The 14,726-nt window shown below is 34.8% G+C and overlaps 1 protein-coding gene across 1 annotated transcript in view; it reads left to right on the forward strand.

Moving 5' to 3' along the window:
* ift172 (intraflagellar transport 172) overlaps window positions 1-14,683 on the forward strand; it is a 33,482-nt gene extending 18,799 nt beyond the window's left edge. The window contains exons 27-48 of the mRNA XM_084090488.1: window positions 278-375; window positions 591-726; window positions 853-969; window positions 1,074-1,216; window positions 1,383-1,476; window positions 2,099-2,163; window positions 3,085-3,265; window positions 3,973-4,070; window positions 5,073-5,202; window positions 7,059-7,157; window positions 7,480-7,589; window positions 7,943-8,006; window positions 9,424-9,510; window positions 9,608-9,724; window positions 9,888-9,998; window positions 10,106-10,225; window positions 11,112-11,207; window positions 11,493-11,552; window positions 12,565-12,663; window positions 12,757-12,910; window positions 13,337-13,428; window positions 13,752-14,683. Of these exons, the coding sequence (XP_083946614.1) occupies window positions 278-375; window positions 591-726; window positions 853-969; window positions 1,074-1,216; window positions 1,383-1,476; window positions 2,099-2,163; window positions 3,085-3,265; window positions 3,973-4,070; window positions 5,073-5,202; window positions 7,059-7,157; window positions 7,480-7,589; window positions 7,943-8,006; window positions 9,424-9,510; window positions 9,608-9,724; window positions 9,888-9,998; window positions 10,106-10,225; window positions 11,112-11,207; window positions 11,493-11,552; window positions 12,565-12,663; window positions 12,757-12,910; window positions 13,337-13,428; window positions 13,752-13,841 (2,361 nt within the window). The 3' untranslated portion in view covers window positions 13,842-14,683. The remainder of the gene's footprint in view (window positions 1-277; window positions 376-590; window positions 727-852; window positions 970-1,073; window positions 1,217-1,382; window positions 1,477-2,098; window positions 2,164-3,084; window positions 3,266-3,972; window positions 4,071-5,072; window positions 5,203-7,058; window positions 7,158-7,479; window positions 7,590-7,942; window positions 8,007-9,423; window positions 9,511-9,607; window positions 9,725-9,887; window positions 9,999-10,105; window positions 10,226-11,111; window positions 11,208-11,492; window positions 11,553-12,564; window positions 12,664-12,756; window positions 12,911-13,336; window positions 13,429-13,751) is intronic.
* Window positions 14,684-14,726: the final 43 nt, after the last annotated feature.

Consider the following 14,726-nt stretch of genomic DNA (forward strand, 5'->3'; position numbering starts at 1 on the left):
ATAATTTTTTTTTAACTTTGGCCAATAAGCAACTGCCTAGCAACCACCAGGAACACTCTAACAATGGCATAGCAACATGCTAATAAATCAGTGTAGTGGTAATTATAAATCTGATGGATGGAAGCTGAGAACACAACTGCATTTAGCTTTTTTTCTTAATTCAAATCATGGACAATTTACATTTAAATTATCCCTAATCACGATCCATTTACATTTGAATTATTATGTATCATTTTGTTCTCCTCTCTTGTTCTCTCTCTGTCCATCTCCAACTCAGCTTGCTGTGAAGTGCATGACACAAGAGGATGTGTCTGCCCTTTATATCAGCAGAGCACAAGAGTTAGAGAAAGAGGGAAAGTTCAAAGAAGCTGAAAGGTAAACACACACACACATACACACTGCCTTTTTTTCTTTATCGGACCACTATGTTTTATATTAATTAATATATTTATTAATGTTTGATTGACAAAAGCTTTATTTTCTGACTCTGAATTAAGAGACTGAAATGTATGATATTTCATGTGTGCATTTTTACATATTTGAAATGTGTTCACTGTCTAAAGATTCTTTTTTTACCTCTCTGTCTATAGGATTTTTACCACAGTAGATGAACCGGACTTGGCCATCACTATGTACAAGAAGAACAAGATGTATGATGACATGATCCGTTTAGTCGCCGTTCATCACAAAGACCTTCTTCAGGAAACGCACATTCACCTGGCCAAGGTTCATGTTAACATTTGGGCCATTCTTTTATTCTTCCAATTCAAATATTTGTGTTTCGGTGCAGTTTAGTCTTGTTCATGGCTCACTAAGTCCTCCACGTGGTCACGGTTGTTGTGTTTATCACAGGAGCTAGAGGCTGAATCCAGGTTTCAGGAAGCGGAGTATCACCTCCTAGAGGGTCAGGATTGGAAAGCCGCAGTAAACATGTATAGAGTCAATGATATGTGGGAGGAAGCTTATCGGGTATGTGTGCACACTAAATGGTCTTATATGATGTTTGAGTTGATAGCATGTAGAATGTAGAGAAATTCAAACATTGTAAGTTCTTCTTCATGTCTTTGCCACAGATAGCAAAGACCCATGGAGGAGCGAGTGCTCATAAGCAAGTGGCCTACCTGTGGGCAAAAGGTCTTGGAGGAGAGGCAGCCGTTAAACTGCTCAACAAATTTGGCTTTCTGGAAACCGCCATTGACTTTGCAGCTGATAATAAGTAAGTCTCTGCTAAGCCAAGACCTAATGATAGGACTTAATAGTGTTTTTCTGTCCTTTAATTCTCTTCAGGTATAATTGGTATATACAGATTACTATTAACCAATGCATTATAGTAAAACTGGTATCTATTTACTATTTAACGAAATGCTCTTTGTCTTCTTTAGCTCATTTGACTTTGCCTTTGAGTTGGCCCGACTCTCCATGAAACAGAAGATTCCTGATATCCATCTAAAAAATGCCATGTTCCTTGAGGACCAGGTATTACTGACTGGGGAGAAATGATTCCCCTTTTCTACACTGTTAACGCCCACGGCTCCGGAGAAATGTGGGTGTGATTGTAAAATAGATAGAAACAACCAAAATGAGACTCGAGTCCATTTTCGAGGTCAGGGACTGTGAATGCAATTAAACTGGGATTTTTCCACTTGGTTCAGTTTTTGAATATAGAGATGTCTGATTTGTTTTTTATAATGTAGACTTAAATGTGAAAGTAGCTATTTTATAATAGTTATTTTATACAGGCTTACTTGAATTTATTTAATAAATGTAAATACATATAATAATTATAAATAAAATTATATTTTATATAACAATATCATTTTATAAAATAAATGGATAGTAAAAAATATTGACATTCACCAGGAAATGTAGTGAATGTCAATGAAGTTAATTTCCCACCTGCCAGTAATAAAGTGTAATTGATTGAAAATATTGCTGTATTAATTTTTTTTATTATGACATATTACTCTACACTTACTCTAAGACAGGCCCACACCAAGTTTTTATTCTTATTATTAATACCCAGACCCAGACTTTATTATTCTAGTTATTAATGATCGCATGGTGCACATTATATTAATTGTAATTTTTAACTTTTAAGGGCAAATTCAATGAGGCTGAGACTGAGTTCATCAAAGCTGGGAAACCCAAGGAGGCTGTGCTAATGTGAGTGAGCTTTTACGCTTTCCTACCTTAGTACACACACAGAGACCACTCAATAGGGTGGATTGCATCGCTTCAGAACTTTTTGTCTGCATAGATTACTGTTAGATTTCCTGCACTCTCTCACATTACAAGCAATGAGTGACTGGAAGCAGGTGTTGCTGGGATTGAGAGTGTTTGATTCGTAGATCTCATGCAGGAGTTGTGAGCTGGCACTGCTACTGTGGCACAAGAATATTGTCACTTCAGTGAAATAAAGATGATCTGATGACTCCAAGAAATATGACTCCATGAATATGACTGATGACTCCATATTTGTGTTGTTTTCCAATACAAATATCTAAACATCCTTAAACAATAATATAATACTATTATAATATATATATTATATATTTGGCAAACCACTTTTTGTTCTTGTAAACACAAATATAACAATATTTTGTGACGCTTATGCTTAAAAAATACATTTCCCAATGGAGAAAGAAAAATGTATTCTCTGAAAAATTTAAGGCGTATTCTCTGAAAACCTTTTTGTGTCATTTGAACCTATTATGCAAGTTATTTTATCTTGTTTCGATGATGTTAAGATATTTTTGTACCGGAAAACAAGAAAAATACTGATTAAGTCTTAACTGAGCTTTGCAGTAAAAAAAAGGCAATAGGTAAATTTAATTTAATTATAAATTACTTACTTTATAAATTACATTTATAAAATATATATCCATATATATCCAAGTGCAACAAAGAATGTGCATATTTTACTAAACTTTGTTCAATTATTTAATTGGTTTTGCACAATAGTCTCAATGTCTTTAATCCAACTACTTCATGATTTATTATGTGGCCATTATATATAAATTGTATTGCTGAATTTCTAAAAAATTAGGTTTGAAATATGGATGACTGTGTCTATTTCTATTGCAGGCACGTCCATAACAAGGACTGGAGTAACGCCCAGAGAGTGGCTGAGGCTCATGATCCGGAAAGTGTGGCAGACATTCTAGTGAGCCAGGCCAAGTTCTGTTTTGACCAGAAGGAATTCCAAAAAGCTGAGGCCTTCCTGCTTAGGGCACAAAGGCCTGAACTGGCTATTAAATACTACAAAGTAAGAGTTCCCAATTCTTAAAACACAATCTGTACTTGGACAACAAAACAAAAGTGTTCTTCATTGTAGAACATCATGGATTTGATGCCTTTTATAGATACCCATGCTGCAGTCAACATCCTCATAAAGCACAAAGAGATCTAAACTTTCTAAACATTTTGAAGCAAAAAATCAGGGTAGCTACTTCCTGAAGTTACCAAAATGTAAAAAAAAATCTTACCAAAGGTTAAACGGATAATTCACCCAAAAATGTTATTTACTCTCCCTGATTTAGTTTTTTCTTTCTGTCCAACAAAAAAGGTGATGTTTTATCATTCATTTTCATGGTATTTTATCTGATTGTAAAATTCTAAAAGTTCTGTGAGATATTTTCTTATTACATTATTAATTGTTTTATTTATTTGTTTGATAGAAAAATCCCTTTTGTTATGAGCAGTGTATCAGCAAGAATGATAAAGACATTTGTTTTTTTTGTAATTGTAATTAAAAAAGAAAAATTTAACCAAAATGATTCCAACTTCACAGGTATAAAGCCAACAACAATACATGTAATAAATGTAACTTTAAAATTACAGAAGACAAAATTTATCACAATTATATTTTAATAAATAGTTATTATAAAAACAAAACAAATGTAAGATTTCTTCTTAGTATGAAAATATTAATATTAAGTTCAGGCTTTGAAGAATCATATTTTCCTTTTCCAGGATGCTGGGATGTGGACTGATGCAATGCGGATCTGTAAAGACTATTTGCCCAGCAAGCTGAGCGTCCTTCAAAAGGAATATGAGAGTGAGGGCAACTGGTAAAAGAACTCTCTTTTAACTCCTCTACTGTCTGTTTCTTTTCTTTCTGCCTTACTTTCATTTGCGTCTCATTCGCTGCACCAGAAAATCCTCCCTTGTTTGTTGTCCTCCAGAAACTAGGGCTCTGCAGTTGTGAGGAAAAGCTTGCAGCTCTGAACTACATTCAGATCCTCTTTTCGTTGCTTGGCTTCCCTCCTTTATTAGAACATGGCAGCTTTTTATCCTAAATTAAATCCATAATGAGCAGCTCATTAACGCGCAGCAAATCCGTCTCCACTGATAATTTTCCTATTTTTAATGACTTGTGGGAAAACATCAAAGGCTTCTTCACTGTCTTCCCTGGGAAGAAAAGGAGAAACATTTTACATAGTCAGTTCAAGGCCCACTCAGCATTAATATAGGCTTCTTGTATCATTAGCCTATTTTCAATCAAGAGTCTGAACTTTCTTGCCATGTTGTGTTTTATGATTGACTCAGTTGGTCACTTTATGATCCCAAATATGTTTTTCTCTTTCCAAAGGCCGAGGTGTAGGACGTGTCTCTCTTTAGGTGTCGTTTCAGCCATGTTGGTTTCTTTTGCCCCTGTCCATTCTGACGAAACCTTATGTTAGTATGAGGCAGAAAGTGATACTGGTTGAGTGCTAGACTTCACAGCCGTGAAATTCAATTCATTCCCGGCAGTTTTCATTTCTAAACATTAATGCACACAAAACATGCTGCTAGATTTTTTTTTTTAAAGCTGAACGTTTTTCATGTAGCTTTCATGGTCATTAACCCCCATGTCATCTCAAGATTTGAAGCACAGAAGTCTGAAGACCTTTCATAAATAGGGGTTTCAAGTCTTTATTCAAAACACTTGCTTTTCCAGAATAAGAAAAAGCAGTGAGTGTTTTTCTTCTCATGAGTACTATGGCATTAATAGAGATGGAAGGAAAGTAGGAAATAAAATGACAATGTCTAACCAGTCTAGGAGAAATAAGTGTATATGTGTGTGTTTACAGGGGTGTGGAAGGTATGGTTGAGCAGGCTCAGGAGTGGGAACAGACGGGAGAGTATACCAGAGCCGTGGACTGCTATCTGAAAGTTAAGGACTCATCTAACATGGACTTGCTGATGAAGTGTTGGATGAAGGTGAAGTCCAGACTCAGAGCCACCTAGCAGCAGTCACCATATAATCTAACTTCATAAAGACCTCTGACTTCATGCTTTTTATTAAATATTCATTGTGTTGTAATTTTCTCAATCATTCTGTAGAAAAAATCCCTTATTAGTTTATGAACATGCCAGCAAGTATGATTAAAGGAATTTTAATTTCAATAGGAATCGGGTTCAGATAGACATTCAAATTTGCTGTGTTGACTAATAGAAAGCAGCTTAGTTTGACAGTGACTTTTGTGTGAGCGTTGCTTGCTTAATACATCACTACTCTATTGACGATTTTTGCCTGCACCAAAAATGTCACCAAAATGTCACTAATGTGACTGCATCTTACAGTAAGACATTAGTTTTTTATTATTTTGAGAAAAATTGTATTAGTATTATTTTTTACTAATGATACTATTTTGTTTATTATTTTGTTGTTGAAAAGTTAAAACAAAAAACTTGGAATAGAGCCAACAACAATAAATTACAAACTACAAAAGACAAAATTGATCACAATTAATTAATATAAATAAAATTTATTAAAATATCATTTATTTATATGAAGACTTCAGATGCAAAAGCCTCTAAGTGCCATCTGAAATTTTCTTCTAGAATGATCATTTTTATCAAGCTCGCATATTTAAGTTCAGTAATTTCACTTAAATGACAATTAATAGGTAATTTTCATTGCCATTTAAGTGAAATTACTGAACTTAAATATACAAGCTTGATAAAAATGATCATTCTAGAAAAAAATTTCAGATGGCACTTAGAGGCTTTTGCATCTGAACTCTTCATATATTTGCATATCGTTGCTGTAATGCAATACTCTCTCTAAAAAGTATTGGATTACTTATTACTAATTACTTTCTAAATCCCATATCAACCTGACCAGTTGAACAACACAAGCAATAGACATGAAACTGCTCTTGTAATTCTTTCAAATAAATAATATTAAATTTCACAAATTATTCTTGAACTGACCAATTACTTTAAAAACATACATTTTATCATAAGACATTTCATTTTGATGTTAAATCCTCTATTGTTTTATATAGAATTGTTCTATAGTCTGTACAGTATTAATGCAATTATATCAGAAGTACCTATTATTAAATTAAGGACAAATTCAGAGTAATCCATTACTTTAATTTTTCAAAGGAAGAAATAATTAAATTACAGTAATTAATTACTTGGTAATGCATTACACACAACACTGGCTATGACTCGACAACAAATGCTAGACTTAGACACTCTTCTCTGCTCTTCAAATACATTAAAAAACGACAGTATTATAAAAGCTTTGGTTATTTTCACAAAGCTGTCTCTGCCTTCTTGAAAGGTTCACAGATGTTTCAATTACCCTGTGAATTTAAGACATTGCGTTTTCATCTGCATCCCTTTTTACTGATTGATCATTTTTGGCACTGAAGTCAGGGTGTGTTGAGTGTTAAGGTTTATTATATAGCTTGAAGGTCTTGCAAAAATCAGTTTTTGTCCACTCAACAGAGACAGAATACCATTAGCAGTATATTAGACTAATGGCTCAAAAAAATAAAAAAAATAAATGCTTCTATTGAAGCTTCAGCCAAGAAGCTGAACTATAAAAAAGGAATCAAACATTGATCTTTTTAACCTAGATCAACTGCAAATTTTCAATTGCCCCGACTGTTGTATGTATCATCCATTAAAGAGCTGTACTCAATTTCCACGAAATGTTAAAAATTAATTGCATATTAATTTCCACTTACCTGCTGTAAGTATGTTTTTAAGCTCCTTAAGAGCTTGATTTTAGTTGCATGTACAGTTTTACTGAGGTTTTCTCATCTTTTCATGTCCTTTAGGCAGCAGAATTGGCCATTAAATTTTTATCCCATGACAAGGCTGTGGACGTCAGTCAGGTTGTCGGGCCACGGCTGATTCAGCTCAGAAAGTACAGCGAGGTATGTTTGTTTTATATATTTTTCAGGTATAGAAGCACACTCATTAAATGAAACTCAGCATTGACATTTGTTTTTTTATTTTCCTCAAAGATTTTTAGACGTTTAGAAATACTAAAAAAGTCAAAAATACTACCTTTTTTTAATTCTCACAAAGTAATGTGTTTTGAGAGAGAAAATGGTGCTTTCAATGTGCTAGTGTGCCCATGCGTGTGAGTATATATTTAGTGTATATGACACAAAAGCTCACAGACTTAGTCTATTCTTCGGCGTCCTTGAGCCATGGACCTATTGAGGTACAAAATTTTTTTAATTTTTTTTTCAGGCTGCTGAGCTCTACCTCAACCTGGACCTCATTAAGAACGCCATAGATGCATTCATTGAGGGAGAAGAATGGAACAAAGCCAAAAGAGTGGCCAAGGAGCTCGATCCAAGGTGAGCCCTTAACAGACTGGTCGCCCCTAACAACGCTATAGCCAACAATGTGAGAGGGAGGTAGTGAAATCACTCTCTCTCTGTCAGAAAAATCACTTGACAGTGCACGACAGCACAAGGCCAGAGAGGTGCAGATGGCCTTCGCAGTTTATCTCTGACTGTCTTTTATTTAGGCGCGGAAAAATAGGTTTAGGAATCAAGTCTAAATGCTTTCCGGTTGCTGCATGAGGCTATTCTTAAAGATCAACTGGTAGTATAGAATTGATATTTACGCCTTATTGAGAATACTGTGATGTCATTCTTTGTAAGAGTTTGCCTTTAATGAGTTTTAATGACCTTTCCTCTCTTCACAGGCTAGAGGAATATGTGGACAAACGCTACAAAGATCACTTAAAAAATCAAGGCAAAGTTGACTCTGTAAGTTCTTTATATCAGATGAATCTGTCTTTTTGCCACTTTTATTGATAGATATATTAAATACAGGACTTTAAATGATGGGGAGAGAACAAAGGGTCAAGTATTGGTTGTTTAGCATGGGCCAGTTAGCCTTCTGGTAGATGCTGGAACTACACCAAAATGTAGTTCCAGGCAAAAAGCATTTGAAGTAGCATCAAACGTAGATATAAAATTATATATATATATATATATATATATATATATATATATATATATATATATATATATGAATATTTTGTTATATTGGTTTGCCAAAGAAAACCAATATAATTTTTTTTTTTTTGCGGGCTCATTAAAGCATGGAATTGACTTACAGCTCAGAATAGTAGCTACTTGCCATTCAGATAAATGAGAATGCTACCGGATAGCTTTTTCCAGGTATCGCAGACCTCCTTGGGAGAGCGAGAGGGAACAGGATTGTTAATCGAACTCACGTCGCCCACATGAGCAGCATGGCTCAAAATGTCAGGGAACTGCTAGCTGTCAGAATCCTGTTTAAGTCTGAACATTTGAAATCTATTTCCTAGCAATGGAAGTTGAGGTTAAAGAATGCATTAAATGAGCATAGCACAATACCGCAGACTGCAGCTCCTCCGCTCCGCTACTTCATTGTTTTCAGTTATTGTTGTGAGGGGAGAAAAATGGAGACGATTGGCTTGATTCAATTTAGAATAACAGATATGAGTCACCAAATTGATGTGAGCGCTTGCCTCTCATTGCAATGATTTACTGGCAGTTTAGTTACATTTACTGGTGCTGAATGATGCAGGTCAGGGCTTTTTATTGAAAAGAAAGATAGAATGTTAATGAGGAAACTAGTTAAATGTACATGTACATAATAAAACGTAGCCAATCAAAGAGGTGCTATATAATATACTATAATATTGCGTATGAATGAGAAGAAATGTTTGATTATTAGATTGAAGCAATAAGCCACGAGAGGCATGTGTTAAAGGGATATTATTATTATTATTAATGTTAATAATAATAATACTAAATATCACTTTTATAATTAACACAATTTTTGATTTTGATATTATTATTATTACTATTAAAATATTTTAAATGAATTGTTTTTAAAATTATTAGTAATAGGTAATAGTTTCAATTATTTTAAAACTTAATCTGTTCTAATTACTTTCCTTTATTTTTTAAGTCAGTATTATTATTATTAATAATGATAATTATTACAAAAAATAATAGTCATTATTATAATTAACAATTATTAGTTTTGGTAGCATTTTATTAATGATAATATATGATATATTTATGCATATTATTTACATTTTTATATTATTTGTAATAGTTTTATTTATTTATTAATAGTTTTAATTAAATCTTAATTTGTCCTAACAGTTTTCCTTTATTTTTCAATCAGTTGGTTGGAGTAGATGTGGTGGCTGCCCTGGACATGTATGCTGAGAGAGGACAGTGGGAGAAATGTATTGACACAGCCTCAAAACAGGTGCCAGTTCATCTGTTCTGCCACTCCAGACGTGTTAGTGTGGAGACAAAACGTGCCATCATTTTCACAGAGTATCTGCCTTTCCATTCTTCAACAGAATTTTAAGATCCTGCACAAGTACGTTGCCTTATACGCCACTCACCTGATCAAAGAGGGTGGGGCAGAGAAAGTGCTCGACCTGTACGCCCAGCACGGTGTGCCAGCTTATTCACAGGTACATGCAGTTATGCATGGTAAATCAGTCCATGTTTTTAAATCCTCTGTCCATCTTTTGTTTTTAAAAAGAAAGCAGAAAGTATTTTCCTTTAAATGTCCCCTCAAACTAAGCATATAGTCTTTCATCTTTCCTCAGCAACATCTTCTTTCCTATCTTGCAGAACTTTAACATTTACAAGCGGATGTTCCTGGAGCTAGTGAGCCTAAGGGACCGGGATTGTGCAGAAGCTTATCGGATGTGGGCCGATCTGAGGGACGTCCTTTTACTGCTGGTGAGCTCTGGGTTACTATGGCAGCTCACACTTGGGAGATTTAGTCTGTATTGATTCTATATTCAAGTGGGAAATAGTGAATCTTACGGTGTCTCTGTTCTGTGCAGTGTGAAAACCTGACCAAGTCTTCAGAAGCTAATTCTCCAGCCCATGAGGAGTTTGAGCAGATGCTGCTGGTTGCTCACTATTACGCCACCCGCTCTGCAGCCCAAGGCATTGACCAGCTGGTGTGTACATACTTCAAGATGATCTTTATCATGTGCTAACAGTATTGTATATGCATTTTGATACCACTTAAACTCTTTTTATTAACTACTGTTCAAAAGTTTGGGGTCTGTACGATTTTTTTTAATGATATTAATACTTTTTTTCCGCAAGGATGCATTAAATTGATCAAAAGTGACAGTAAAGACGTATAATGTTACAAAACATTTATTTTTCAAATAAATGCTTGCCATTTCAACTTTCTATTCATCAAAGCATCCTGATAAAATGAATCACGATATACACAAAAACATTAAGCAGCGCAACTGTTACACAACATTGATAATAATAAGAAATGTTTCTTGAGCAGCAAGTCAGCATATTATAATGATTTCTAGATGGATCATGTGACACACTGAAGACTGGAGTAATGATGCTGAAAATTCATCTTTGCCATAAAAGGAATAAATTACATTTTACATTATATTAAAACAGAACATATTTCAAATAGTAATGATATTTCAGAATATATGTTTTTTACTGTTTTGATCAAATAAATGCATAAGGGCTTCTTTCAAAAACATAAAAAAATTATTTGAATGATAGTGTATATACAGACAAACTAGAAATTTGAATGTCTCTGGTCTTATTATATTAGAAAAAAAAATGTTTTCCTAATCATTCATCAAAAAATTGCATCAACTTTTCTGCCAATGTAAAAATGGCCATAGGAATAGGAGCAATATTAACCAATAATATCAAAGCCTATTTTTCACATCCAATCAAATGGAAATGGATAAAATAAAGCCTCTCACATTATTTTATTTAGAAAAATGTTAAACATTCAAAGCACTTCTCTTTTATGTTATCTGTGTCAATGTAATTACATACATGTTTACTTGTCTACAGAGTTCTGTGGCGGCCAAGTTGTCCGTCTCTCTCCTGAGGCACACCGAGCTCTTTCCAGCTGACAAGGCCTTTTATGAGGCTGGCTTGGCTGCCAAGGTGAGCGCACAGTGAGCCCAGCTCCAAACACACAGTCACATAGCTGCTTCAACTGTTCATGTGACACAGGAGGGCAGCTACATGTAAGAGCCCTGGGAAATGGGCTTAATTCTCCTGTTTGCTCCAATAATTTGATTCGCAGAGCAGTTGGAGTTGCCTCGCGTTCTGAAGACGAAGCAGCAATGTGTCATTTTTCTGGAGTTCTATTAAATATTTCTTCAACTTTTCATTTTTAATTTGAGCTGTTTCAGTTCTGCGTGTCACTGATGAATATTTCTCATGCAGGCTGTGGGATGGGAGAACATGGCTTTTATCTTCCTCAACCGCTTCTTGGATTTGGCTGATGTAAGTAAAAGACTTTTGCTCGTGTGTGCAGTCTGATGAGTATCTTTCAAATGAGACAGTGACAGAGAACGCAAACCATCAGTTGTGCCACCAACCTTTTAGTTTAACTTTACAGACCGCTTGCAGAAGGTAGCTTTCTTGCTGCCCCAGTTATTCAATGAAAGGTGTTCAAAAGTTTAGGGCAAGTAAGGGGCATTTTTAGATCCAAGTCTCCACCGTCAGTTTTGAGCTCTACGTGCGACTCAAATGCTCCTCTCTCCACCCAGATATAAAAGCTGCTTTAGGTTAATGAAGATTTGATGGATGAACTTGTGGCTTGATTGAACTCTTAGATTTTTCTGTTTTATGGACGTCGCCATCTTTGATATTACTTTGGTCACTGTCGCTTCGGTTACTGGTAAGAGAATACAGGTTTGACACCCGTCGCACATTATTCGAGATGCTTCTGTAAGTTGCTGTGTGAACGGGACATTGCGAGACTCAAACCTGCGGTTGTCAATCCTAAAAAAAACGTACGTTCAAAAATCCCTGTGAACGTAGTCATATATAATGTTACAAAAGATTTATATTTCAAATAAATGCTATTCTTTTGAACTTTCTATTCATCAAAGAATCTTGGGAAAAAATGTATCAGTTTCCACAAAAATATATATTTTTTTCAATATTAATAATAATAAGAAATGTTTCTTGAGCAGCAAATCAGCATATTAGAATGATTTCTGAAGGATCATGTGACACTGAAGACTGGAGTAATGATGCTGACAATTCAGCTTTGCCATCACATAAATAAATTACATTATTATAAAATATATTATTTCACAGTATTATATAACATTTCACAGTATTTATGTTTTTACTATATTTTTCATTAAATAAATGCAAATGAGCATACATGATTTATTTAAAAAAATATCCCAAACTTTTAAACAGTAGTGTAGATTAATTTCATTTATTTTTTTATATCTCCTTTAAGTGTTGTCATTTAATTTCTGTAATTTTTCTCAATTTCCAGGGCATCGACGAGGGCACATTGGATGCTTTAGATCACACAGACTTCCAGGAAACAGATATTCCATTTGAGGTCCCCGTACCTTCAAAGCTGCACGTGACCGTAAGCCTTCGCCTCGAAAACTGCACCGCTGCTAGTGTTTTTTTGTTGTTTTTTTACTCTTTGAGCAAACTCTTTCCATTGGCTGTGTTCTAGGTGGAAAAGAGGGAGGAGATTAGGGAATGGGTTCTGACTGTGTCCATGGACCAGCGGGTGGAGCAGGTGCTGCCGAAGGATGAGAGGGGCACATATGAAGCCTCCCTAGTGGCTGCCGGCACTGGCATCCGGTCCCTACCTTGCGTCGTCACAGGTGAGGCAGTCTGCACAAAAGACGGTCCAGTGTGTGCAGGGACACTTGGATCAATATTTCCTTTAAATGGCTTGTAAACTGGCTCGTTTAAAGGGATAATTCATCCCAAAATTAAAGTTTTGTCATCTTGTATTCACCCTCATGTCAATCCAAACCTGTATGTCTTTATTTCTTCTGTGGAAGAGACATTTCTTTTGTGTGTTTTGTCCATATAATGACTGTTGTTTTAGACCCCTTTAACTTTCATTGTATGGGCAAAACCAGCTGAAACATTTTTTTTTTTTTAAATGAAAGGGTGAGTAAATGATGACAGATTTTTCATTTTTGGTTGAACTATCCCTTTAAACAAGTTCTAAAGGGCTCATTTTAAGAGTAGAATTATACAACTAACATTCTTAATTTTTCTTCTTTTTCTTTGGAACACAGGTTACCCTGTCCTGCGCAACAAAATTGAGTTCAAAAGACCAGGGATGGCAGCAAATAAAGATGACTGGAATAAATTCTTGATGGCTACAAAGGTACAAATCAGTCATTGTTACCTTTGAGCTTTCACAATTAGTCTTCAATCACACTGCAATCGTTTGAAATTATAATTAATATGCTCTCTTGATCAAAAGTTAACTCTCAGGACTGAATTTATCAGCATGTGTTGTGTTGAAGTAAATGTAAATGCTCTCTTTCGATGCATTTCATCATCATCATCATCATTTTTTTTTTTTTTTAATCCTTGTGGGTGCATTTACAATTTTTGCACTACTTCACTGTTTTTTCCCCAGCCATCCTGCCTAGGGTCGCCTGTGGTGCTTTGATCATGATTGGTTGTTTTTGTTTCACCCTTCAGACCACTCACAGTCCAGAATGTCAAGATGTGCTGAAATTTATCACACAGTGGTGTGGGGGTCTCCCGTCAGCTGGATATTCCTTCCACTAAGATCGGGGAAGGTGCACACTATCTATTTCTCTATCTGTCATCATCCTGTTCTTCACTTCCTTGCATTCGCCTCTCGGCTGTTCTGCTTAAACATTTAATCAGCCTTTTTCATTCTCTTATCCAAAGGCAATATTCACTTCTTGGTCATCATTCCCTGGCCTTTTTTTTTTTTTTATATATATATATATATATATTTAAAGTATCATAAGGTCAGTGCCTGAAGGTCATTTAATGTGTGTTTAATTTGCTTGATTACAGAAAACCTTTGAAATGTCTTCATTTGAATATCTGTAACTATTATACATATTCCACTAGTTCATATGAGTTGGATATTTTGATATTTAAACACGAAATAAATAACAAAATATATTATAAAGATTGTCAGTGTTCTCATGGACGTTTGTATGAAGAGATTTTAAATTAATATTCAAGTGAAATAAAAATAACATTGTCCATATTTTATGAATCAGAATTATTGTTGAACTGTTATGTGTGATAACATTTCTAAGCTTTCTGAAGGCTATATGCCTATTGTGCTTCATATTTTTAATATATTATTTCCAAACTAATAACTTAACAGTGGCATTCACTAGTGTATTTACATTTAATGTGTAATGATCAGCTGGTTTATAATAATTAATAGTCACCTGTCAAACAGTGCCACCTTGTGGACACCATAAGGTGTTGGGGTGAGAGAGGACACACTCACACTCACTCACATTCGTGGCTTGGTACAATTTCAGTTCTCATGATGTAATAATGTGGAGCATTCCTTTTTATTTCGGGCCAGATCTTTGTTTTATAAAAACGCATTAAACCTCGAGGCATATTTATACTGCGAATATTTTAATATGTAAAAAAGAAAGCACGAAAGAAATTAGTGGA

This window comes from Abramis brama (genome assembly GCF_963993115.1).
Source record: "Abramis brama genome assembly, chromosome: 18".
Lineage (NCBI taxonomy): Eukaryota > Metazoa > Chordata > Actinopteri > Cypriniformes > Leuciscidae > Abramis > Abramis brama.